The 25682-nt window shown below is 55.2% G+C and overlaps 1 protein-coding gene across 12 annotated transcripts in view; it reads right to left on the bottom strand.

Annotated features, from left to right (window-relative positions):
• Nucleotides 1-25682, bottom strand: part of LOC147665765 (butyrophilin subfamily 1 member A1-like) — a 523821-nt gene that overhangs the window by 383665 nt on the left and 114474 nt on the right. For all 12 annotated transcript variants that reach the window (XM_086949524.1, XM_086949523.1, XM_086949526.1 and 9 more), the window contains exon 4: nt 15921-15953. In XM_086949524.1, coding sequence (XP_086805650.1) covers nt 15921-15953 — 33 coding nt within the window. The remainder of the gene's footprint in view (nt 1-15920; nt 15954-25682) is intronic.

The raw sequence follows: 25682 nt of genomic DNA, 5'->3' as shown, positions 1-25682 counted from the left end.
GGGTGGCTGGGACTGAGACGGGGTCAGGGAGAGGCCTCACAGGCACCCCATGGAGAGGGTGGCTGGGGCTGAGACTGGGTCAGAGAGGCCTCGCAGGGACCCCATGGAGAGGGTGGCTGGGACTGAGACTGGGTCAGAGAGAGGCCTCGCAGGGACCCCATGGAGAGGGTGGCTGGGGCTGAGACGGGGTCAGAGAGAGGCCTCGCAGGGACCCCATGGAGAGGGTGGCTGGGGCTGAGACGGGGTCAGAGAGAGGCCTCGCAGGGACCCCATGGAGAGGGTGGCTGGGGCTGAGACTGGGTCAGGGAGAGGCCTCACAGGCACCCCATGGAGAGGGTGGCTGGGGCTGAGACTGGGTCAGAGAGGCCTCGCAGGGACCCCATGGAGAGGGTGGCTGGGACTGAGACGGGGTCAGAGAGAGGCCTCGCAGGGACCCCATGGAGAGGGTGGCTGGGGCTGAGACGGGGTCAGAGAGAGGACTCGCAGGGACCCCATGGAGAGGGTGGCTGGGGCTGAGACGGGGTCAGAGAGAGGTCTCGCAGGGACCCCATGGAGAGGGTGACTGGGGTTGAGACTGGGTCAGAGAGAGGCCTCGCAGGGACCACATGGAGAGGGTGGCTGGGACTGAGACTGGGCCAGAGAGAGGCCTCGCAGGGACCCCATGGAGAGGGTGGCTGTGGCTGAGACGGGGTCAGAGAGAGGCCTCGCAGGGACCCCATGGAGAGGGTGGCTGGGACTCAGACTGGGTCAGAGAGAGGCCTCGCAGGGACCCCATGGAGAGGGTGGCTGGGGCTGAGACAGGGTCAGAGAGAGGCCTCGCAGGGACCCCATGGAGAGGGTGGCTGGGACTGAGACTGGGTCAGAGAGAGGCCTCGCAGGGACCCCATGGAGAGGGTGGCTGGGGCTGAGACGGGGTCAGAGAGAGGCCTCGCAGGGACCCCATGGAGAGGGTGGCTGGGGCTGAGACGGGGTCAGAGAGAGGCCTCGCAGGGACCCCATGGAGAGGGTGGCTGGGACTGAGACGGGGTCAGAGAGAGGCCTCGCAGGGACCCAATGGAGAGGGTGGCTGGGACTGAGACTGGGTCAGAGAGAGGCCTCGCACGGACCCCATGGGGAGGGTGGCTGGGGCTGAGACTGGGTCAGAGAGAGGCCTCGCAGGGACCCCATGGAGAGGGTGGCTGGGACTGAGACGGGGTCAGAGAGAGGCCTCGCAGGGACCCCATGGAGAGGGTGGCGGGGACTGAGACTGGGTCAGAGAGAGGCCTCGCAGGGACCCCATGGAGAGGGTGGCTGGGGCTGAGACGGTGTCAGAGAGAGGCCTCGCAGGGACCCCACGGAGAGGGTGGCTAGGACTGAGACGGGGTCAGAGAGAGGCCTCGCAGGGACCCCATGGAGAGGGTGGCTGGGGCTGAGACTGGGTCAGAGAGAGGCCTCGCAGGGACCACATGGAGAGGGTGGCTGGGACTGAGACTGGGCCAGAGAGAGGCCTCGCAGGGACCCCATGGAGAGGGTGGCTGTGGCTGAGACGGGGTCAGAGAGAGGCCTCGCAGGGACCCCATGGAGAGGGTGGCTGGGACTCAGACTGGGTCAGAGAGAGGCCTCGCAGGGACCCCATGGAGAGGGTGGCTGGGGCTGAGACAGGGTCAGAGAGAGGCCTCGCAGGGACCCCATGGAGAGGGTGGCTGGGACTGAGACTGGGTCAGAGAGAGGCCTCGCAGGAACCCCATGGAGAGGGTGGCTGGGACTGAGACTGGGTCAGAGAGAGGCCTCGCAGGGACCCCATGGAGAGGGGGGCTGGGACTGAGATGTGGTCAGAGAGAGGCCTCGCAGGGACCCCATGGAGAGGGTGGCTGGGGCTGAGACGGGGTCAGAGAGAGGCCTCGCAGGGACCCCATGGAGAGGGTGGCTGGGGCTGAGACGGGGTCAGAGAGAGGCCTCGCAGGGACCCCATGGAGAGGGTGGCTGGGGCTGAGACTGGGTCAGAGAGAGGCCTCGCAGGGACCCCATGGAGAGGGTGGCTGGGACTGAGACGGGGTCAGAGAGAGGCCTCGCAGGGACCCCATGGAGAGGGTGGCTGGAACTGAGACTGGGTCAGAGAGAGGCCTCGCAGGGACCCCACGGAGAGGGTGGCTAGGACTGAGACGGGGTCAGAGAGAGGCCTCGCAGGGACCCCATGGAGAGGGTGGCTGGGGCTGAGACTGGGTCAGAGAGAGGCCTCGCAGGGACCACATGGAGAGGGTGGCTGGGACTGAGACTGGGCCAGAGAGAGGCCTCGCAGGGACCCCATGGAGAGGGTGGCTGGGGCTGAGACGGGGTCAGAGAGAGGCCTCGCAGGGACCCCATGGAGAGGGTGGCTGGGACTCAGACTGGGTCAGAGAGAGGCCTCGCAGGGACCCCATGGAGAGGGGGGCTGGGGCTGAGACAGGGTCAGAGAGAGGCCTCGCAGGGACCCCATGGAGAGGGGGGCTGGGACTGAGACTGATTCAGAGAGAGGCCTCGCAGGGACCCCATGGAGAGGGTGGCTGGGACTGAGACGGGGTCAGGGAGAGGCCTCACAGGGACCCCATGGAGAGGGTGGCTGGGGCTGAGACTGGGTCAGAGAGGCCTCGCAGGGACCCCATGGAGAGGGTGGCTGGGACTCAGACTGGGTCAGAGAGAGGCCTCGCAGGGACCCCATGGAGAGGGTGGCTGGGACTGAGACTGGGTCAGAGAGAGGCCTCGCAGGGACCCCATGGAGAGGGGGGCTGGGACTGAGACTGATTCAGAGAGAGGCCTCGCAGGGACCCCATGGAGAGGGTGGCTGGGACTGAGACGGGGTCAGGGAGAGGCCTCACAGGCACCCCATGGAGAGGGTGGCTGGGGCTGAGACTGGGTCAGAGAGGCCTCGCAGGGACCCCATGGAGAGGGTGGCTGGGACTGAGACTGGGTCAGAGAGAGGCCTCGCAGGGACCCCATGGAGAGGGTGGCTGGGGCTGAGACGGGGTCAGAGAGAGGCCTCGCAGGGACCCCATGGAGAGGGTGGCTGGGGCTGAGACGGGGTCAGAGAGAGGCCTCGCAGGGACCCCATGGAGATGGTGGCTGGGGCTGAGACTGGGTCAGGGAGAGGCCTCACAGGCACCCCATGGAGAGGGTGGCTGGGGCTGAGACTGGGTCAGAGAGGCCTCGCAGGGACCCCATGGAGAGGGTGGCTGGGACTGAGACGGGGTCAGAGAGAGGCCTCGCAGGGACCCCATGGAGAGGGTGGCTGGGGCTGAGACGGGGTCAGAGAGAGGACTCGCAGGGACCCCATGGAGAGGGTGGCTGGGGCTGAGACGGGGTCAGAGAGAGGTCTCGCAGGGACCCCATGGAGAGGGTGGCTGGGGTTGAGACTGGGTCAGAGAGAGGCCTCGCAGGGACCACATGGAGAGGGTGGCTGGGACTGAGACTGGGCCAGAGAGAGGCCTCGCAGGGACCCCATGGAGAGGGTGGCTGTGGCTGAGACGGGGTCAGAGAGAGGCCTCGCAGGGACCCCATGGAGAGGGTGGCTGGGACTCAGACTGGGTCAGAGAGAGGCCTCGCAGGGACCCCATGGAGAGGGTGGCTGGGGCTGAGACAGGGTCAGAGAGAGGCCTCGCAGGGACCCCATGGAGAGGGTGGCTGGGACTGAGACTGGGTCAGAGAGAGGCCTCGCAGGGACCCCATGGAGAGGGGGGCTGGGACTGAGACGTGGTCAGAGAGAGGCCTCGCAGGGACCCCATGGAGAGGGTGGCTGGGGCTGAGACGGGGTCACAGAGAGGCCTCGCAGGGACCCCATGGAGAGGGTGGCTGGGGCTGAGACGGGGTCAGAGAGAGGCCTCGCAGGGACCCCATGGAGAGGGTGGCTGGGACTGAGACGGGGTCAGAGAGAGCCCTCACAGGGACCCCATGGAGAGGGTGGCTGGGACTGAGACGGGGTCAGAGAGAGGCCTCGCAGGGACCCCATGGAGAGGGTGGCTGGGGCTGAGACTGGGTCAGAGAGAGGCCTAGCAGGGACCCCATGGAGAGGGTGGCTGGGGCTGAGACGGGGTCAGAGAGAGGCCTAGCAGGGACCCCATGGAGAGGGTGGCTGGGACTGAGACTGGGTCAGAGAGAGGCCTCGCAGGGACCCCATGGAGAGGGTGGCTGGGGCTGAGACGGGGTCAGAGAGAGGCCTCGCAGGGACCCCATGGAGAGGGTGGCTGGGACTGAGACGGGGTCAGAGAGAGCCCTCACAGGGACCCCATGGAGAGGGTGGCTGGGACTGAGACGGGGTCAGAGAGAGGCCTCGCAGGGACCCCATGGAGAGGGTGGCTGGGGCTGAGACTGGGTCAGAGAGAGGCCTAGCAGGGACCCCATGGAGAGGGTGGCTGGGGCTGAGACGGGGTCAGAGAGAGGCCTAGCAGGGACCCCATGGAGAGGGTGGCTGGGACTGAGACTGGGTCAGAGAGAGGCCTCGCAGGGACCCCATGGAGAGGGTGGCTGGGGCTGAGACGGGGTCAGAGAGAGGCCTCGCAGGGACCCCATGGAGAGGGTGGCTGGGGCTGAGACTGGGTCAGAGAGAGGCCTCGCAGGGACCCCATGGAGAGGGTGGCTGGGACTGAGACCGGGTCAGAGAGAGGCCTCACAGGGACCCCATGGTGAGGGTGGTTGGGTCTGAGACTGGGTCAGGGAGAGGCCTCACAGGGACCCCATGGAGAGGGCGGCTGGGAATGAGACTGGGTCAGAGAGAGGCCTCGCAGGGACCCTATGGAGAGGGTGGCTGGGACTGAGACTGGGTCAAAGAGAGGCCTCGCAGGACCCCACGGAGAGGGTGGCTGGGACTGAGACGGGGTCAGAGAGAGGCCTCGCAGGGACCCCACGGAGAGGGTGGCTGGGGCTGAGACGGGGTCAGAGAGAGGCCTCGCAGGGACCCCATGGAGAGGGTGGCTGGGACTGAGACTGGGTCAGAGAGAGTCCTCGTAGGGACCCCATGGAGAGGGTGGCTGGGACTCAGACTGGGTCAGAGAGAGGCCTCGCAGGGACCCCATGGAGAGGGTGGCTGGGATTGAGACGGGGTCAGAGAGAGGCCTCGCAGGGACCCCATGGAGAGGGTGGCTGGGACTCAGACAGGGTCAGAGAGAGGCCTCGCAGGGACCCCATGGAGAGGGTGGCTGGGACTGAGACGGGGTCAGAGAGAGGCCTCGCAGGGACCCCTCGGAGAGGGTGGCTGGGGCTGAGACTGGGTCAGAGAGAGGCCTCGCAGGGACCCCAGGGAGAGGGTGGCTGAGGCTGAGACTGGGTCAGAGAGAGGCCTCGCAGGGACCCCATGGAGGGGGTGGCTGGGGCTGAGACGGGGTCAGAGAGAGGCCTCGCAGGGACCCCACGGAGAGGGTGGCTGGGGCTGAGACGGGGTCAGAGAAAGGCCTCGCAGGGACCCCATGGAGAGGGTGGCTGGGGCTGAGACGGGGTCAGAGAGAGGCCTCGCAGGGACCCCATGGAGAGGGTGGCTGGGACTCAGACTGGTTCAGAGAGAAGCCTCGCAGGGACCCCATGGAGAGGGGGGCTGGGGCTGAGACGGGGTCAGAGAGAGGCCTCACAGGGACACCATGGAGAGGGTGGCTGGGACTGAGACTGGGTCAGAGAGAGGCCTCGCAGGGACCCCATGGAGAGGGTGGCTGGGGCTGAGACGGGGTCAGAGAGAGGCCTCGCAGGGAACCCATGGATAGGGTGGCTGGGGCTGAGACGGGGTCAGAGAGAGGCCTCGCAGGGAACCCATGGATACGGTGGCTGGGACTGAGACGGGGTCAGAGAGAGGCCTCGCAGGGACCCCATGGAGAGGGTGGCTGTGGCTGAGACGGGGTCAGAGAGAGGCCTCGCAGGGACCCCATGGAGAGGGTGGCTGGGGCTGAGACGGGGTCAGAGAGAGGCCTCGCAGGGAACCCATGGATAGGGTGGCTGGGACTCAGACGGGGTCAGAGAGAGGCCTCGCAGGGACCCCATGGAGAGGGTGGCTGGGGCTGAGACGGGGTCGGAGAGGCCTCGCAGGGACCCCATGGAGAGGGTGGCTGGTGCTGAGACTGGGTCAGAGAGAGGCCTCGCAGGGACCCCATGGAGAGGGTGGCTGGGACTGAGACCGGGTCAGAGAGAGGCCTCACAGGGACCCCATGGAGAGGGTGGTTGGGTCTGAGACGGGGTCAGAGAGAGGCCTCGCAGGGACCCCATGGAGAGGGTGGCTGGGGCTGAGACGGGGTCAGAGAGAGGCCTCGCAGGGACCCCATGGAGAGGGTGGCTGGGGATGAGACTGGGTCAGGGAGAGGCCTCACAGGGACCCCATGGAGAGGGCGGCTGGGAATGAGACTGGGTCAGAGAGAGGCCTCGCAGGGACCCCATGGAGAGGGTGGCTGGGACTGAGACTGGGTCAGAGAGAGGCCTCGCAGGGACCCCATGGAGAGGGTGGCTGGGACTGAGACTGGGTCAGAGAGAGGCCTCGCAGGGACCCCATGGAGAGGGTGGCTGGGACTGAGACTGGGTCAGAGAGAGGCCTCGCAGGGACCCCATGGAGAGGGTGGCTGTGGCTGAGACGGGGTCAGAGAGAGGCCTCGCAGGGACCCCATGGAGAGGGTGGCTGGGACTGAGACGGGGTCAGAGAGAGCCCTCACAGGGACCCCATGGAGAGGGTGGCTGGGACTGAGACAGGGTCAGAGAGAGGCCTCGCAGGGACCCCACGGAGAGGGTGGCTGGGACTCAGACTGGGTCAGAGAGAGGCCTCGCAGGTACCCCATGGAGAGGGTGGCTGGGACTGAGACTGGGTCAGAGAGAGGCCTCGCAGGACCCCATAGAGAGGGGGGCTGGGTCTGAGACGGGGTCAGAGAGAGGCCTCGCAGGGACCCCATGGAGAGGGTGGCTGGGACTGAGACTGGGTCAGAGAGAGGCCTCGCAGGGACCCCATGGAGAGGGTGGCTGGAAATGAGATGGGGTCAGACAGAGGCCTCGCAGGACCCCACGGAGAGGGTGGCTGGGACTGAGACGGGGTCAGAGAGAGGCCTCGCAGGGACCCCATGGAGAGGGTGGCTGGGGCTGAGACTGGGTCAGAGAGAGGCCTCGCAGGGACCCCATGGAGAGGGTGGCTGGGACTGAGACTGGGTCAGAGAGAGGCCTCGCAGGGACCCCATGGAGTTGGTGGCTGGGGCTGAGACGGGGTCAGAGAGAGGCCTCGCAGGGACCCCACGGAGAGGGTGGCTGGGGCTGAGACGTGGTCAGAGAGAGGCCTCGCAGGGACCACACGGAGAGGGTGGCTGGGACTGAGACTGGGTCAGAGAGAGGCCTCGCAGGGACCCCACGGAGAGGGTGGCTGGGGCTGAGACTGGGTCAGAGAGAGGCCTCGCAGGGACCCCATGGAGAGGGTGGCTGGGACTGAGACTGGGTCAGAGAGAGGCCTCGCAGGGACCCCATGGAGAGGGTGGCTGGGACTGAGACTGGGTCAGGGAGAGGCCTCGCAGGGACCCCATGGAGAGGGTGGCTGGGGCTGAGACTGGGTCAGAGAGAGGCCTCGCAGGGACCCCATGGAGAGGGTGGCTGGGGCTGAGACGGGGTCAGAGAGAGGCCTCGCAGGGACCCCACAGAGAGGGTGGCTGGGTCTGAGCCGGGGTCAGAGAGAGGCCTCGCAGGGACCCCATGGAGAGGGTGGCTGGGGCTGAGACGGGGTCAGGGAGAGGCCTCACAGGCACCCCATGGAGAGGGTGGCTGGGACTGAGACCGGGTCAGAGAGAGGCCTCGCAGGGAACCCATGGAGAGGGTGGCTGGGACTGAGACTGGGTCAGAGAGAGGCCTCGCAGGGACCCCATGGAGAGGGTGGCTGGGACTGAGACTGGGTCAGAGAGAGGCCTCGCAGGGACCCCATGGAGAGGGTGGCTGGGGCTGAGACTGGGTCAGAGAGAGGCCTCGCAGGACCCCACGGAGAGGGTGGCTGGGCCTGAGACTGGGTCAGGGAGAGGCCTCACAGGCACCCCATGGAGAGGGTGGCTGGGGCTGAGACTGGGTCAGAGAGGCCTCGCAGGGACCCCATGGAGAGGGTGGCTGGGACTAAGACGGGGTCAGAGAGAGGCCTCGCAGGGACCCCATGGAGAGGGTGGCTGGGACTCAGACAGGGTCAGAGAGAGGCCTCGCAGGGACCCCATGGAGAGGGTGGCTGGGACTCAGACAGGGTCAGAGAGAGGCCTCGCAGGGACCCCATGGAGAGGGTGGCTGGGACTGAGACTGTGTCAGAGAGAGGCCTCGCAGGGACCCCATGGAGAGGGTGGCTGGGACTGAGACGGGGTCAGAGAGAGGCCTCGCAGGGACCCCATGGAGAGGGTGGCTGGGACTGAGACCGGGTCAGAGAGAGGCCTCGCAGGACCCCACGGAGAGGGTGGCTGGGACTGAGACGGGGTCAGAGAGAGGCCTCGCAGGGACCCCATGGAGAGGGTGGCTGGGGCTGAGACTGGGTCAGAGAGAGGCCTCGCAGGGACCCCATGGAGAGCGTGGCTGGGACTGAGACCGGGTCAGAGAGAGGCCTCGCAGGGACCCCATGGAGAGGGTGGTTGGGTCTGAGACTGGGTCAGGGAGAGGCCTCACAGGGACCCCATGGAGAGGGCGGCTGGGACTGAGACCGGGTCAGAGAGGGGCCTCGCAGGACCCCATGGAGAGGGTGGCTGGGACTGAGACGGGGTCAGAGAGATGCCTCACAGGGACCCCATGGAGAGGGTGGCTGGGGCTGAGACTGGGTCAGAGAGGCCTCGCAGGGACCCCATGGAGAGGGTGGCTGGGACTCAGACGGGGTCAGAGAGAGGCCTCGCAGGGACCCCATGGAGAGGGTGGCTGGGACTCAGACAGGGTCAGAGAGAGGCCTCGCAGGGACCCCATGGAGAGGGTGGCTGGGACTCAGACGGGGTCAGAGAGAGGCCTCGCAGGGACCCCATGGAGAGGGTGGCTGGGGCTGAGATGGGGTCAGAGAGAGGCCTCGCAGGGACCCCATGGAGAGGGTGGCTGGGGCTGAGACGGGGTCAGAGAGAGGCCTCGCAGGGACCCCATGGAGAGGGTGGCTGGGACTGAGACAGTGTCAGAGAGAGGCCTCGCAGGGACCCCATGGAGAGGGCGGCTGGGACTCAGACTGGGTCAGAGAGAGGCCTCGCAGGGACCCCATGGAGAGGGTGGCTGGGACTGAGACTGGGTCAGAGAGAGGCCTCGCAGGGACCCCATGGAGAGGGTGGCTGGGACTGAGACCGGGTCAGAGAGAGGCCTCGCAGGACCCCACGGAGAGGGTGGCTGGGACTGAGACCGGGTCAGAGAGGGGCCTCGCAGGACCCCACGGAGAGGGTGGCTGGGGCTGAGACGGGGTCAGAGAAAGGCCTCGCAGGGACCCCATGGAGAGGGTGGCTGGGACTGAGATTGGGTCAGAGAGAGGCCTCGCAGGGACCCCATGGAGAGGGTGGCTGGGACTCAGACAGGGTCAGAGAGAGGCCTCGCAGGGACCCCATGGAGAGGGTGGCTGGGACTCAGACAGGGTCAGAGAGAGGCCTCGCAGGGACCCCATGGAGAGGGTGGCTGGGACTGAGACTGGGTCAGAGAGAGGCCTCGCAGGGACCCCACGGAGAGGGTGGCTGGGACTCAGACTGGGCCAGCGAGAGGTCTCGCAGGGACCCCATGGAGAGGGTTGGGGCTGAGACGGTGTCAGAGAGAGGCCTCGCAGGGACCCCACGGAGAGGGTGGCTAGGACTGAGACGGGGTCAGAGAGAGGCCTCGCAGGGACCCCATGGAGAGGGTGGCTGGGGCTGAGACTGGGTCAGAGAGAGGCCTCGCAGGGACCACATGGAGAGGGTGGCTGGGACTGAGACTGGGTCAGAGAGAGGCCTCGCAGGGACCCCACGGAGAGGGTGGCTGGGACTGAGACTGGGTCAGAGAGAGGCCTCGCAGGGACCCCATGGAGAGGGTGGCTGGGGCTGAGACGGGGTCAGAGAGAGGCCTCGCAGGGACCCCATGGAGAGGGTGGCTGGGACTGAGACGGGGTCAGAGAGAGGCCTCGCAGGGACCCCATGGAGAGGGTGGGTGGGACTGAGACGGGTCAGAGAGAGGCCTCGCAGGACCCCATGGAGAGGGTGGCTGTGGCTGAGACGGGGTCAGAGAGAGGCCTCGCAGGGACCCCATGGAGAGGGTGGCTGGGACTGAGACTGGGTCAGAGAGAGGCCTCGCAGGGACCCCATGGAGAGGGTGGCTGGGGCTGAGACGGGGTCAGAGAGAGGCCTCGCAGGGACCCCATGGAGAGGGTGGCTGGGGCTGAGACGGGGTCAGAGAGAGGCCTCGCAGGGACCCCATGGAGAGGGTGGCTGGAGCTGAGACTGGGTCAGAGAGAGGCCTCGCAGGGACCCCATGGAGAGGGTGGCTGGGGCTGAGACTGGGTCAGAGAGAGGCCTCGCAGGGACCCCATGGAGAGGGTGGCTGGGGCTGAGACGGGGTCAGAGAGAGGCCTCGCAGGGACCCCATGGAGAGGGTGGCTGGGACTGAGACTGGGTCAGAGAGAGGCCTCGCAGGGACCCCATGGAGAGGGTGGCTGGGGCTGAGACGGGGTCAGAGAGAGGTCTCGCAGGGACCCCATGGAGAGGGTGGCTGGGGCTGAGACGGGGTCAGAGAGAGGTCTCACAGGGACCCCATGGAGAGGGTGGCTGGGGCTGAGACTGGGTCAGAGAGAGGCCTCGCAGGACCCCACGGAGAGGGTGGCTGGGACTGAGACGGGGTCAGAGAGAGGCCTCGCAGGGACCCCATGGAGAGGGTGGCTAGGACTCAGACTGGGTCAGAGAGAGGCCTCGCAGGGACCCCATGGAGAGGGTGGCTGGGGCTGAGACGGGGTCAGAGAGAGGCCTCGCAGGGACCCCATGGAGAGGGTGGCTGGGACTGAGACGGGGTCAGAGAGAGGCCTCGCAGGGACCCCATGGAGAGGGTGGCTGGGGCTGAGACTGGGTCAGAGAAAGGCCTCGCAGGGACCCCATGGAGAGGGTGGCTGGGGCTGAGACGGGGTCAGAGAGAGGCCTCCCAGGGACCCCACATAGAGGGTGGCTGGGACTCAGACTGGGTCAGAGAGAGGCCTCGCAGGGACCCCATGGAGAGGGTGGCTGGGGCTGAGACTGGGTCAGAGAGAGGCCTCGCAGGGACCCCATGGAGAGGGTGGCTGGGGCTGAGACGGGGTCAGAGAGAGGCCTCGCAGGGACCCCATGGAGAGGGTGGCTGGGACTCAGACTGGGTCAGAGAGAGGCCTCGCAGGGACCCCACATAGAGGGTGGCTGGGACTGAGACTGGGTCAGAGAGAGGCCTCGCAGGGACCCCATGGAGATGGTGGCTGGGGCTGAGACGGGGTCAGAGAGAGGCCTCGCAGGGACCCCATGGAGAGGGTGGCTGGGACTGAGACGGGGTCAGAGAGAGGCCTCGCAGGGACCCCATGGAGAGGGTGGCTGGGGCTGAGACGGGGTCAGAGAGAGGCCTCGCAGGGACCCCATGGAGAGGGTGGCTGGGACTGAGACGGGGTCAGAGAGAGGCCTCGCAGGGACCCCATGGAGAGGGTGGCTGGGACTGAGACTGGGTCAGAGAGAGGCCTCGCAGGGACCCCATGGAGAGGGTGGCTGGGGCTGAGACGGGGTCAGAGAGAGGCCTCGCAGGGACCCCATGGAGAGGGTGGCTGGGACTGAGACAGGGTCAGAGAGAGGCCTCGTAGGGACCCCATGGAGAGGGTGGCTGGGGCTGAGACGGGGTCAGAGAGAGGCCTCGCAGGGACCCCATGGAGAGGGTGGCTGGGGCTGAGACTTGGTCAGAGAGAGGCCTCGCAGGGACCACACGGAGAGGGTGGCTGGGACTGAGACTGGGTCAGAGAGAGGCCTCGCAGGGACCCCATGGAGAGGGTGGCTGGGACTGAGACGGGGTCAGAGAGAGGCCTCGCAGGGACCCCATGGAGAGGGTGGCTGGGACTGAGACGGGGTCAGAGAGAGGCCTCGCAGGGACCCCATGGAGAGGGGGGCTGGGACTGAGACGGGGTCAGAGAGAGGCCTCGCAGGGACCCCATGGAGAGGGTGGCTGGGACTGAGACTGGGTCAGAGAGAGGCCTCGCAGGGACCCCACGGAGAGGGTGGCTGGGGCTGAGACTGGGTCAGAGAGACGCCTCGCAGGGACCCCATGGAGAGGCTGGCTGGGACTGAGACTGGGTCAGAGAGAGGCCTCCCAGGGACCCCATGGAGAGGGTGGCTGGGGCTGAGACGGCGTCAGAGAGAGGCCTCGCAGGACCCCATAGAGAGGGGGGCTGGGTCTGAGACGGGGTCAGAGAGAGGCCTCACAGGGACCCCATGGAGAGGGTGGTTGGGTCTGAGACTGGGTCAGGGAGAGGCCTCGCAGGGACCCCATGGAGAGGGTGGCTGGGACTGAGACTGGGTCAGGGAGAGGCCTCACAGGCACCCCATGGAGAGGGTGGCTGGGACTGGGTCAGAGAGAGGCGTGTGGCAATGCAGCATCTAGCCGGCCGAAGCATCAGTTCCTGGTACCGTGGGGTCTTTCCAGCTCTCCCTGGAATCGTGTACGAGCCAACAAAGGACTACGCCGGACCTGAACATCTAAAAAAAGAAACAAACAAAGGACTACAAAATGATGCACACGGATGCCGAGCTGCCGAAATAAAAGTGAACAACGCACCTGAGAAGGGATGGCCGGCCAGGAGGAACCAGTCTCCCGTAGTGATGGTTCACCTGGAAGAACAATGAGTGAAATCGCCTGGGCGTCAACCAGACACCCAAAGGAGGGACAAGTACAACAAATGCACCAATAAGAAGGCAGTATTTCTGAATGGCCCAGTATTGAGCAAATGGCAATACTGGGTGTGCCAAAAACCTACAGAAGAGATTACAACAGGTCTTTCAGACATCACAAGTGCTGTATTAGATTCCACTGAAAACAGCTCATGGTTTTTAAACACAGAAACTCTAGAGGGCTTCTTCCTACAAATGTCTAGGAGTTTGGATGGCTGTAAGAGGTCAATCCACAGCTCATGTGAAAGGTCAAAAGAGCAGCAGTCAAATTCAGATTTTTGCTTTTCAAAGTTTATTACAGATTCTGAACTCTCCAAACATAACTGCTCCGACAATGGTAGTTGATTATGACTTGATGCCATTATTGACTTTCACGGAGATCACATTGAAAAAATAGATTTGACTACTGGCTAGTTAACCCTTTCCATGCTCATGACGAGCCCAGCACTCCATCAATTTGGCCATGTGCACTACAGCAAGAATGTTCTTTATGAGAGTGAAGTGGGCTTCGACTGAGGAACACAAATGTACATTTTAAGCTATAGGAGTTGTCTGCCCGACATTGTAAACTACATATGTGTAGCCTGAGGGACTAGGAACAATTATAATACCTAGCTTTCTTTTTTTATATCCCTAGCCTGTATGATTATAAAACCTAGGTTTCTTTTTATATCCATAGCCTGTATGATTACAATACCTAGGTTTCTTTTTATATCCCCAGCCTGTATGATTATAATACTGAGGTTTCTTTTTATATCCCTAGCCTGTATGATTATAAAACCTAGGTTTCTTTTTATATCCATAGCCTGTATGATTATTATACCTAGGTTTCTTTTTATATCCCTAGCCTGTATGATTATAATACCTAGGTTTCTTTTTATATCCCTAGCCTGGATGATTATTATACCTAGGTTTCTTTTTATATCCCTAGCCTGTATGATTATAATACCTAGGTTTCTTTTTATATCCCTAGCCTGTATGATTATAATACCTAGGTTTCTTTTTATATCCCTAGCCTGTATGATTATTATACCTAGGTTTATTTTTATATCCCTAGCCTGTATGATTATAATATCTAGGTTTCTTTTTATATCCCCAGTCTGTATGAATATAATACTGAGGTTTCTTTTTATATCCCTAGCCTGGATGATTATTATACCTAGGTTTCTTTTTATATCCCTAGCCTGTATGATTATAATACCTAGGTTTCTTTTTATATCCCTAGCCTGTATGATTATAATACCTAGGTTTCTTTTTATATCCCTAGCCTGTATGATTATTATACCTAGGTTTCTTTTTATATCCCTAGCCTGTATGATTATAATACCTAGGTTTCTTTTTATATCCCTAGCCTGTATGATTATAATACCTAGGTTTCTTTTTATATCCCTAGCCTGTATGCATTTAGTGCCAGATTTGCTAACAAGTCACACAGCACAACACAGCAAGACACCTTACTGCACAGTGTTGTGTGACAGGGAGAGGACAGGAATGCAACATATCTACTAAGATAAGACGCATTCCTGCTATCTTACTGCGCCAACGCAGGCACCCACACTCCACCCATGGAACGCCTTCCTGTGGCAAGTGCAGACCTCGCTATTCTGATTGGACTGTTCTGATTGGAGCAGGGTCAAAACTAATTTGAAAATGGCTGGGTCTAAACTGAGGTGGCATGGAGAGCGATAAACAGTGTATTGGGATGCAGTCCAGAGCGATCACCAGTGGCTGAGATTGATTCAGGCATTCCATCCATCACTTTGTTTTTGGATACCCTAAGTGTGACCAGTATGCCTAAACCTGGATCCCAGTACTCACTGTGCCACCGGAATCAAGGTATACCTGGCTGACAAGCCCATAATAAAGGCAGAACGAGTCCTCGGTTGCTTTTTTCCCAGTTAAGGAAGGTCCTGCCTAGGTACTTGGAACTGGACTGTTCTGATTGGAGCAGGGTCAAGACTAATTTGCATGTTTGGGTCTTGCCTCAGGTGGCACGGTGGGTAAAAAATGATGGATGTGGGCACGACTGAGAATAATCGCCACTGAATGGCATTAATTCAAGCATTCCATAAGTCACTTTGTTATATCATGACCTAAGTGTGATACGTGTGCCCAGGCGAGGTTCCGTGCTCACTGTGTCACCGAAATCAAGGTGTTCATGGTTTAGGAGCCCATAATAAGGGTGAAACCGGTCCTGGGTTGCTTGAGATCCACTCTCGGGAGGAACTGGCCTGGCAGTTCCGTCTTGACTGTTTGAAGCAGAGTCAAGACTGGTTTGCAAATGGCTGGGTACAAAATGAGAGTGACATGTTGTGCAAGAAATGAAAGATTGGGATGCGGCCCGGAGAGATCACCAGTGGCTTAGATTAATTCAAGCTTTTCATCCAAAGCTTTGCTTTTGATGCCCTAAGTGTGACTGGTATGCCCAGACATGGGTCCAGGGCTCTCTGTGCTACTGGAATCAAGCCATACCTGGCTGTCGAGCCCAAAATAATTGCAAAAACGGTCCTGGGCCGCTTGTTTTCCAGTTGAGGAAGGTCCCAACCTCACAGTTTCACCTGGACTGTTCTGATTGGATGAGGGTAAAAAATGATCTGCATATGATTGGGTCCAAACTGAGGTGGCATGGTGGGTGAAAATTATGGATTGGGATGTGGCCAAGAGCGATCACCAGGGCCTGGGAGTAATTCAAGCATTCCATCCATCACTTTGTTTTTTGAGGCCGCTACATTTAAGGTGTCATGCGAATCCTGTTTAAAATATACAGTGAAAACACAGGCACAACAGAACACAAAGGGTGCTGTTCATAGTGCTTTTTTTGGCACTATTTTTTTAGCACAAAAGATGCCCTCATTTAAAAAAATAACGCTGTTACTAATTTTGCGCCAACATTTAGCGCAAATTAGCAGATTTGTATATCATTTAATTAGGCATAATCTTGCATGATTCTTATGAAATGTCACTTATTTACACAAAAGCAAATTAAATGAGTTTGGCACACCTCTAAAAAGTATTCCTTCCTTGACTGTGAAAGCATATCAAAATGTATGTGCTTACACTTGCCCCCATCTCCACAGATTTCATATTTAGCCCATAAATATTCAAATTCACTGATATGTCATTTACCTCTTTCCTTCTCCAGGTCACAGGCTGAGGCTCCTGAGGGGAGAAGAGAAATATCAGACACAATCTACTTTGGAATGTTTCTATCTCATGATGAAGATGTGAGCACACACTGGTACATATCAAACACAACATTCACATTAGTTGCATTGCCACTTTCCCCATTTGGCGGTGAACGCTAAGAGCATCCACTGAATTCACACATATACGAGTCATCATCACCCTTCTTCTTCTTCCCCACAGTTAAAAGAGAACCATGGACAACAGACACCAGACACTGAAATGTATTTCACAAGAGTAAAGCTCACAGCTCCCAACAGCAAACCAGAAGAAAGGACTATTGGAAGTATCACTGCAGCATATTCCCAAGCGGTCCTGGTGTGACCGATACTGGCCATGCAGCTGTGCCCCAGAATCATGCTGCACCTCAACAGATAGACAAGTCAAAGTTTGACTGGGGGAGTTTAGGGGTGCTGTTTAAGCATTAGGAAGGATTTGCATATGGTTGTTAATTCTAATGATATAATGAACACCACGTCATGAACTAGAAGACTGCAAAGAGTCATTTTCAGTACTAATTCCCATTCAACAGATTGTTTTGTTTTCATTGGCATCTGCCTGTGTTCCAATCCTTTTAAAGTAGTTATGAGTCCCATGGGCTTTGCCTGCCTACACAGACCTTACAGCACTCTGGAAAATGATTTTACTTATAGTGAAATGTTGTTCATATGAGCACAGTTTTAGCTCCCTCTCCCACTGAGCCAATAAATGAGAACAAGAGATGATATAAATTATATGCTGAAATTCAGTTTATAGGAACATAATGTTGAATCATGCGCTGAATCCACGCTAGTAAACGAGGACCACTAAAATGCAGAATGTACGTCTGAGTGATATTTGTCAGTGTATATGCAGGGCCACTAGAATTATGTGGCGGGGATGACTGATTTATGTGACAGTGGCAATGTTCCTGTATTTTTTGTCTTTTATTTTGCCTTCTTAACAGGTATTTTTACCGTCTGGGCAACGTGGCACCTTATCAATGCCAGGTTCATACCTAAGGACCAATTTATATGTGGTAATCACATGAGCGGATGCTGATACTGGGAAGCAGAGCTGGCGGTGCGGTGTGGAGAGGCTCCAGAAATCATATCTACTCAAAGAGCTATCCGATGGCGAGGGAGCGTGCATGGAGTCTAAGAGCCTTGAGACCATGGAACAAGCACCTCCCACAGGAGACTTTACTCTCCTTGACCTAGTTATTGACCTTAACCAGCATCATCGCATATCAATCATTGGCGGTTCGTCTGCCAGGGAGGTGAAGCGTTGCCCCACTGCTTTTGGCAGTGAAAAAAAAAGGAAAAAGAAACTAATAATAACTCTAAGTAAGGGGTGGGGTGAATTTGCTCTCAGAGCAGTGGGAGGAGTGGGGTGCACATTAATGTTTGACCAGCCCTCTTGGGCCGGCCAAACATTCATGCGTTCTTTGCATGTTCTCTATGCAGGCTGGATTACAACCTGCATGGAGAACATGCTCTGGCGCTCATTTCCTGTCTGAGCACCGAAGCACTGCACTCAGACCAATCACAACGCTGCATTGCAGAGTTGTGATTGGCTATGGTGATCCTGGGAGCATGGGTGCTTCCTGTTTCCACAGAAGAAGCCAGGAAGTAGACAGAGAGGATGGTGGAGAGGAGCCGGCCAGATGGACAGCTGGCAGGTAAGTGATTTGTTTTTTACCCGCCTTCCCCTCTTCCCCAATCCCGCCCCACTGCAGCTTCTCGTAAGCAGCCGCCACTGCATATCGACTGCATCACCTGTGAGGTAAGCACTCCTTTGGGCCACATCCTGCAACCTAGGATGCAGCTCTTTAATAGTACGGTGAGAATCTCTTTACCATTTGAAGGACGTCTGCTACTATCATTTGAGTTATATCTGCTCTAATCCATAAAGTACTCTGAATCATTACAGTGTTTAGAGAGAATTCTGCCCTCTAATTCGGCTCACTCGAAAAAAATGCGTCAGCAATTCAGATCCTATTTTAGATTCTCTCCTGACCATATTAAAATCCTAGACCCAGGATAAAAGGGTTTGATCAGATAATACTACCTTGTGCCCCCTCACTCCCGTGTAAAGAAAGCGGGAGGGAATCTTTAGCTGTCCCTCACAATCAGTTGTCCAACATGGCAAATCAAGTAGGGTACCGCTGTCTAGCTCTCGATTCAGCTGGTTCTCTGTATTGTCAGAAAAGGAACAACAAGCCTCCATTTTGAAGGAGAATACGCTGTTCTTCTCCCTGAAAAATCTCTTAGAGCCTTTGTCAAAGGAATCAGTAACTGGGCCCTCCTTCTCCCTATTAAGGGTAAAATGAGCAATCTCTTCCCAATATTTGTCAATGAAGAAGTCCCTGTGTCTACAAAACCGGGCGGTAAGAAAAATCTGAAGAATAAAGGGGCAACAAACAAAAACACAAGAGGATTATAAAACAACTTAGGACATTGTATCCTCTGCAGAAAATGTGCAAAAAACATTGCTTCAACTTAAATGCCAATCCTGGTGTGGAAGTTAAGAAAAAAGACAATGTTCCAATGTTAGAAAGGGTGGTTGTTTCTTCCCCAAAATAGGCTGCCAGCAATTCATCGTGGCAACAGGCTGAGGATATCCTGGCCTCTCCAAATGGAGATCTTCCCCGAGCGGTCTCCTCTATCTCCCTGAATCTACAAGTTAAGATATTTTCCTACAATTTGGTGGCCAATATATTTTATAGTTGAGAAAAAGTGGGGGTCAACATCTTGTATAATGTTTTGAATGTGCCTTTTCATTGAAATGTATTGGCATCTTGACCAAGAAATCTTAAGAGTGCTTTACTAATATTGATGAATTACAGACGACTCAAAGAAATATTATTTGCCTCAGGCCAATTGAGAATGAATGGGCATCTAGCAGGGCGAGAGTAATTTTCAATTTAAAATTGGTATCAAGTTTATTCCTATGAAATTATGACATGCTACACAGTCGAGTCATCAATTTAATTTCCCTTTAGGAGGAGAAGGATAGCAGAGTCTTCTTCTCCAAAAACTCTTGGTGAGACATTTTGGCCTCCATACCTCACAGTATCACCATCATTGTAATCTATGCTAAATGAGAATCTAACAATTCTGCTGCTGTCTCTGGTTAAAAGGGTTGGAGTGTATCTCAGCAATAATTTCAATTTACTTGCAGTAATTTCGTCCATGATTGGAATTTAATCCTTGCCATAAAAAAATATTCAAGGACGTCAAGACACCAACGAGTATCTTTTGGTGGTGAACGCATATATCCCCACCGACTCAGTGCATGTGAAGTAACCACATTTTTAACCTTTATCTATGGCATTAGGGAGTGACAGGAATGTAAATATATAATATTGGTAGCTGACTTTAATGCCACAGTATCCACCCATGCCCTTAGGTTAATTGCAAATGAGGACAAAGATGTAGCATTACAAATTAGACCTTCAAGCTTCCCCTCAATAGTAAACTTCATAAAAGAGGTGTTCTCCTTTTGAAGTACTAAGAAAAACGTCATTCGTAATACTCAATGGAAGAATTGAGAATGAGATTCACACACATTTTACACTTAAATCTACTGTTTGCTGTTCATTGACTATGTAGCTGTCCCTTTTGTTACTTTTAGTATGATTTGTGAAATTAATGTCAATGATAAATCCATTGGTGATCTTAAAGCACTCTCATTTATGAACAATTTAGTTCAAAAGGGAGTAGGGTCTTGGAACCTCAAAGAAACAACAGTAAAATTTGCTAAATAAAATGGTAAAACTCATTGGAATATGAAGCTAACTGCTAAAGTGAAAGAATATTTGTCGCATTAACTGTGGACTCCCATTTTCTGCACTAAGAGCCATTATTTAAATCTGAAAGCTATAAAAAGTCCCTGGTGGTGTTAAAGATTGCAGGAAATGCTGTTAGCATGAGCTGAAAGCCATTTTGTTCTTGGCAGCCATTTTAGTTAGCCATGTGCTCACTAAGTGCTTTCTCCCTCTTCCAGTGCCTTGCAAATGCTCAGAAAGGCCTGTAGCTATGGGTACGGCTGGGTTGAATGTTGGATACTTTTAATCATTTTTAAAAACTTACTGTATTTGCATGCTGCTTCAGCTCACTTTCCACATTGTTTTTCAGTAGGATGCTAATTTGAAGCATATGACCTGCGGTGTCCGCCTGTTAGAGCAGGCCCACCTACCAAGGTCAGCATGCTAGTTTCTTTCGCTCCCCGCTCATAAAACCCGGGCTGTGCTTATCGTGCAGCGTTAACGGGTTCGGCTGGGGTGAATGGTGAATTGTGTATACTTTTAATCATTTTTTAAAGCGTACTGTATTCGCACACAGCTTCAGCTCGCTTTCCACATTGTTTTTCAGTAGGCTGCTAATTTCACGCATATGACCTGCAGTGTTCGCCTGTTAGAGCGGGCCCGCTTACCAAGGTCAGCGTGCTAGTTTCTTTCGCTCCCCGCCCATAAAACCCGGGCTGTGCTGATCGCGCAGCGTTAACAGGTACGGCTGTGGTGAATGGTGGATACTTTTAATCATTTTTAAAAACTTACTGCGTTTGCACACTGCTTCAGCTCGCTTTCCACATTGTTTTTCAGTAGGCTGCTAATTTCACACATATGACCTGCGGAGTCCGCCTATTAGAGCGGGCCCACCTACCAAGGTCAGCGTGCTAGTTTCTTTCACTCTGTGCCCATAAAACCCAGGATGTGCCGACCGCACAGTGGGCGGGCTGCTGGCGCCCCGAAGGCGCGCCAAAGACAAGCCCGTCTGCGCCCGTCCACGTCTGGGAGGCAGCCGGAGTCGGCCTCGCGATTGGGAATGCTGGGGTGGAGGACGGGAAGCATCTTGCCTACAGTAGGACTCAACTCATGACATTAGGTAAAAGAGTGAATTGTTGCCCCCTTGTACCCTTAACTTTAGATAATCATTATGTGGAGTGCAAAAATTGCGGCTGGACTATCTCTAACCAGGGTATTGGAGATGTATCGTCTTATGACCGTAAGGCAATTTCGCTTGGCAGTGAGATTAACCCTGGCAATAATAATGACCATCTAACAGCCTTGATTTGGAATGTACAATCTTTGGTTAAACATGCTCTGATAATACATGATTTACTAGTTGATAAAAGTCCAGACTTCCTTTTTATAACCGAAACCTGGCTTAAAGAAACTTCCAACTCCTTTATTGCCTTGGCCATCCCGCCGGACTATCGAATACTTAGGAAGGACCGACTGTCTGGCACGGGGGGCGGCATTGCTATTATTTTTAAACACAATGTTTCCTGCTTGATGGTCCCCACGCCTGACATAACCAGAGAGGAGAGTCTGGACTTCCACAAAAGGGTGTCAGCACAACAATCGGTGGCTGGTATATTAATTTAAAGCCCCCCGGGTCCTGCGGGTGAATTTCTTGACACCATTAGCACTGCTGTATCTCCCCTGGCTATCCGCTTCAAACATTGTTTAGTCTTGGGTGATTTTAATATTTATATGTATAAATTTACGGACCCAGAACCAAAGAGATTATATGATTCCTTGGCTCTTTTTAAATTTATACCACATATTTCTCAAGGAACCCATGAGAAAGGCCATATTTTGGACCAAATTTTCTCTACTGATATAGTAGCTACCTTAGCTCGTCCTGGTAATTTGGACCGATCATGCGTTGCTAGAGTTCATGTTGAAAACGGTAGGGAATCCTAGTAAAATACACGGAAGACCATCATTTCAGGCCTTTTAGCCAAATCACAACAGATGTCCTTAATATCGCCTTAAACACTCATCCAATTTCTTTCCACGGAAATGTGGAGGAGGACGCAGAAGAACTTGAGAATTGGCTCCAGTTGCGAGCAGAGGAGCTTGCCCCCCTTTCCTCGCGCCCGGGTAAGGTCACTCTGACCTCAGCACTTTGGTTCACTCCCGCTCCCAAGAAGAGTAAGAGTCAGTGCAAACGCCTGGAGAGGTCTTGGCGTAGAAACTTTGATTCTACTTCCAAATCCATCTATAAACAAGCACTGAAAGACATTATAAGAAAGTATTAGACGAGAAAAAACGTTTCCTCTCCTCTAAAATAGCTTAATCTGCTAGCCAGAGCAAGGACATTTTTAAAACAGTTAAAGAGTTTTTATCTCCAAGCTCAGCGGATAGTCTCTTTATTCCTACTGAAGCCTGGACTAGTAATTTAGCTTCTCATTTCTATGAGGAAATAAAGCTGTTTCAAGATTCCTTCTGGGCGAGGCCAAGGCAAGAGGGGGAATCTCTTGGGCCTTACACACCTCCTGTGCAGCCATTAGGTCCGCCACTTTTGCAATTTTCCCCCGTATCCCTAGACAAATCATTGGAAATTATGAAGGCCTTGAAATTTGGTTCACCGTCTGACCCTTGTCCAGCCAAGATTTTGGCAGGTTCTAGTGAGGCTTTTAACCTGGCGTTAAACCGGGTATTGAACCCTTCCTTGGAGGATGGGCAGGTCCTGGGCAGGTGGAAGAACGCAAAAATATTACCCCTACTGAAAAAAATGAAAGCATACCCAGAGTTGGTTTCAAATTATAGACCAATATCCCGGCTTCCCTTCTTTTTGAAGGTGTTGGAAAAATACGTGAATGAGGTCATCACTATGTACGCAGAATCCAATCATGTTTTCCATCAAAGCCAGTCCGGCTTCAAATCTAATTTTAGTACTGAAACCACACTACTGGGGGTCTCAGCGACCATTAAGGAGACCTTAGATCAATGAGGTAAAGCCGTACTGATTTTGTTAGATCTATCAGCATATTTCGATACCGTGCCCCATGATCTGCTACTAAGAAGACTTTCGGAATGTGGCTACAGGAGCTACCGTGCTCCACTGGTTTGCCTCGTTTCTGGACAATCGACAGCAAACAGTTTGGTCCCCCCCTTTTTCAGCACCAATTCCATCACTCAAATGTCGTGGTTCCACAGGGGTCAATCCTTAGTCCCACCCTTTTTTATCTTTATATGTCTCACTTAGCAGACTTGGCTGAGGCGCACGGAGCAAAAATCGTGTTGTACGCGGACGAGACGCAATTTCTCTTTACGTGCGACAAAAAAATCAGATCTCCTTTTCCGTCTTCATGCTAACTCAGCAATAAACTGGCCATGAAAGGCCCCTGTTCTCTGTGCTCCTTAGACTGTCTCCTACAGTGGCCTGAGGGTACTGTTTGACGCAGTCTCCCTCATGTGAGCTTAATAAATACGTTTTCTTGATATTGCAGCTTCCGTGCCGTTCTCTTCTTTGTTGGTTTTAAGGACCAGGTGTATCAGTGACCCCTAAAAAGGTTTTTATTTCTTCAGTGGCTAAACCAAAATCAAACAAGTTGTTTACCCCAAAGAGACCACAGTATAATCCTTGTGGCCACCTAAATAGGGAGATGAATTAACTCGTGAGAAGTCAATTCACGTCTTAATTAATCTCCTGAAAAGATGAAAGCAGAGACTAACAATTGCTCCTAAGAAGGAGGAGTATGATCATAAATGGTTTGAGCTTAAAGAAGGTGCCTCCCTTAAGAACACAGAAAGATTTTGGGAGATCATTTCTTGCTGCTGTGGTTGTAGAATAAACTCTTTTCCAAATCCAATTAAGGAAGATGAATGGCAGATTAGATTTGTGATCTGTATGCAGTAAATGATGATGTGGAGTTGACTATTGCCTCTCTCGTTTCCTCCCTATACCCGCAGCAGCATTTGGCCCTGAATCAACAAACAAAGGAGATCGAGGCTAATATTGGGAGACTGCGAGTCTCTGGGGAGATGAGGAGATGGGGCCCATGAGATTACCCTCTCCGTAATTAAAAAAGAGAACTCACTTTGGGCTACTTTTCTTACTCCTCTTTTTGTACACTGTTACCACCATAGCATAATTCCCCTTTTCTGGCCTGGAGCATTCTAGTTCCTTTACATAGATATAGCCCCAGAATCGCCCCTCTAAATTGCCGTCAAATTGCCATACGTGGTGCGGTAGGAAGAATATTTGAGAGAAGCATACTTGATCATCTTTCAGTGTGGGTTGAGGACCAAAGATGCTCCCTGTTGAACAAGCGGGGTTTGGGAAGAATTACAGCATGCTAGAAAGCATCTTTATGCTGAAACTAAGGCTTGATAATGATTTCGGGCAACGGGACCACAGCCCGACATCACAGCGGTCGGAAGACTGCCCGACATGCAGGCATTCCGACTGCCAAATTGTGGTATGACCGCCGATGTGAGGGTGAGAAATCTTCGTTTCCCATTGTGGTTTGTGCTGAGGCCCAGCTTAAGGGCTGCAGCACATGTTGAAATGAAAAAGGACAATATGTGCACATCCATGCACCGTGTGCCATGCACCATGTGGTGAATGGCCATGTGGTGCATGGCACACGGTGCATCGTTGTGTGTGGGGGCATTACATGTGTCCCAATGGCCACATTTCAGCCCTGTTTGGGGCCCCCAAATGCCATTTACGACAACCTTTCCATGGTAGTGGGACTGCCATGAAAAGGCTGTGGGAAATAGTAATCATAATCCAGATGGTGGCGCCTGCTGAGCACCACAGCCATTAAGGGAATATGATTACGACCGTCACCCCAGCGGGATTGTAGATCCTGTTGGAAGCAGTGGTCTTTCCCCCCACAGTCTCTGTTGTGACCACCAGCATCATAATGAGGGGAGACATTGTTTACTTTGCATGCGTTACATCGCATGCCATTACAACACTGTTGTTATAATGACTGGTTGTTACATCGCATACGATTACATCGCAAGTTGTTACTACGAATTGCTTTAGGGGGCAGAAGGTGTTTTACGGACCCATCTGGGCCAAACGGCAGAAACATGTTGACCACCTTCTCTATGGTGAGGTGACAATAAATCCCCCCATCTCACTGTCCACCTTTTTAATACCATATAGCTACCCGTCCTATTAAAATGTATCTGGTAACTGTAATGGTTTTTACTTCACTCACTTTTCACAGGCCCCCACTTAGTTCAGAAGTGCCTCCCTGTTGTCAGGTGAAGGCCCACCCTCTACCAAACCGAGTTTCTAGAGGGCGGGGACTGCCAATAATGAAGCATGACACCTGATGGTATGTGAGGCCAGTCCTTCCCTTTTTGTGAGATGTCCACACTCACAATTCAGTTTTAGAGCACCCTCGGTCACTGACTGGGAGCGGCTTCATTTGTGTGGAACATTTCGTGTTGGAGACTGGCTTGCTCCTAGCACCCCGTGCCTCTAGTTCCCTACCCCAGGATTCCCCTGGGTTTAGTGTCATTCCAAAGTGACTAAGCCCAGCCCAAGAGGACCTAATAAAGAGGACTAGGACCACTGGATGCAGTACAAGGTGAACCGAAATGACCAGGGCAAGAAGAATCAAGATGGCCCAAACCAGGATCTCTAGGAGTGCTAGTTCTAGTAGAACCAGGTAACAGGGCTTGTTGGATAAGTTCCCAGCATCCCATGAGGATTAGGGTGAGGCTCAGTAGTACCAGGATCAGGTGGTCCATGAAGGGCTAATACAAGGATGAGCCAGGAGCGGGGCCAGGCAGAGCAAGGTCATGTAGGACTGCAACCAGGAGCAACAGATTCAGGAAACCAGTACCAAGGTGACCAAAACTAGTTAGACCAGGCTCAGGATGATGATCAGGAGAACGAAAACATCCCAGAAAAGGAGGACTTAGAACAGGGATAGGAGGAGGAAAACATCTAAAGGCACAGAGGGACC

Source organism: Lissotriton vulgaris, unplaced genomic scaffold (genome assembly GCF_964263255.1).
Source record: "Lissotriton vulgaris unplaced genomic scaffold, aLisVul1.2 SCAFFOLD_219, whole genome shotgun sequence".
Lineage (NCBI taxonomy): Eukaryota > Metazoa > Chordata > Amphibia > Caudata > Salamandridae > Lissotriton > Lissotriton vulgaris.
Note: the sequence above shows the minus strand (reverse complement) of the source record. Positions and strands in the feature narration are given on the sequence as shown.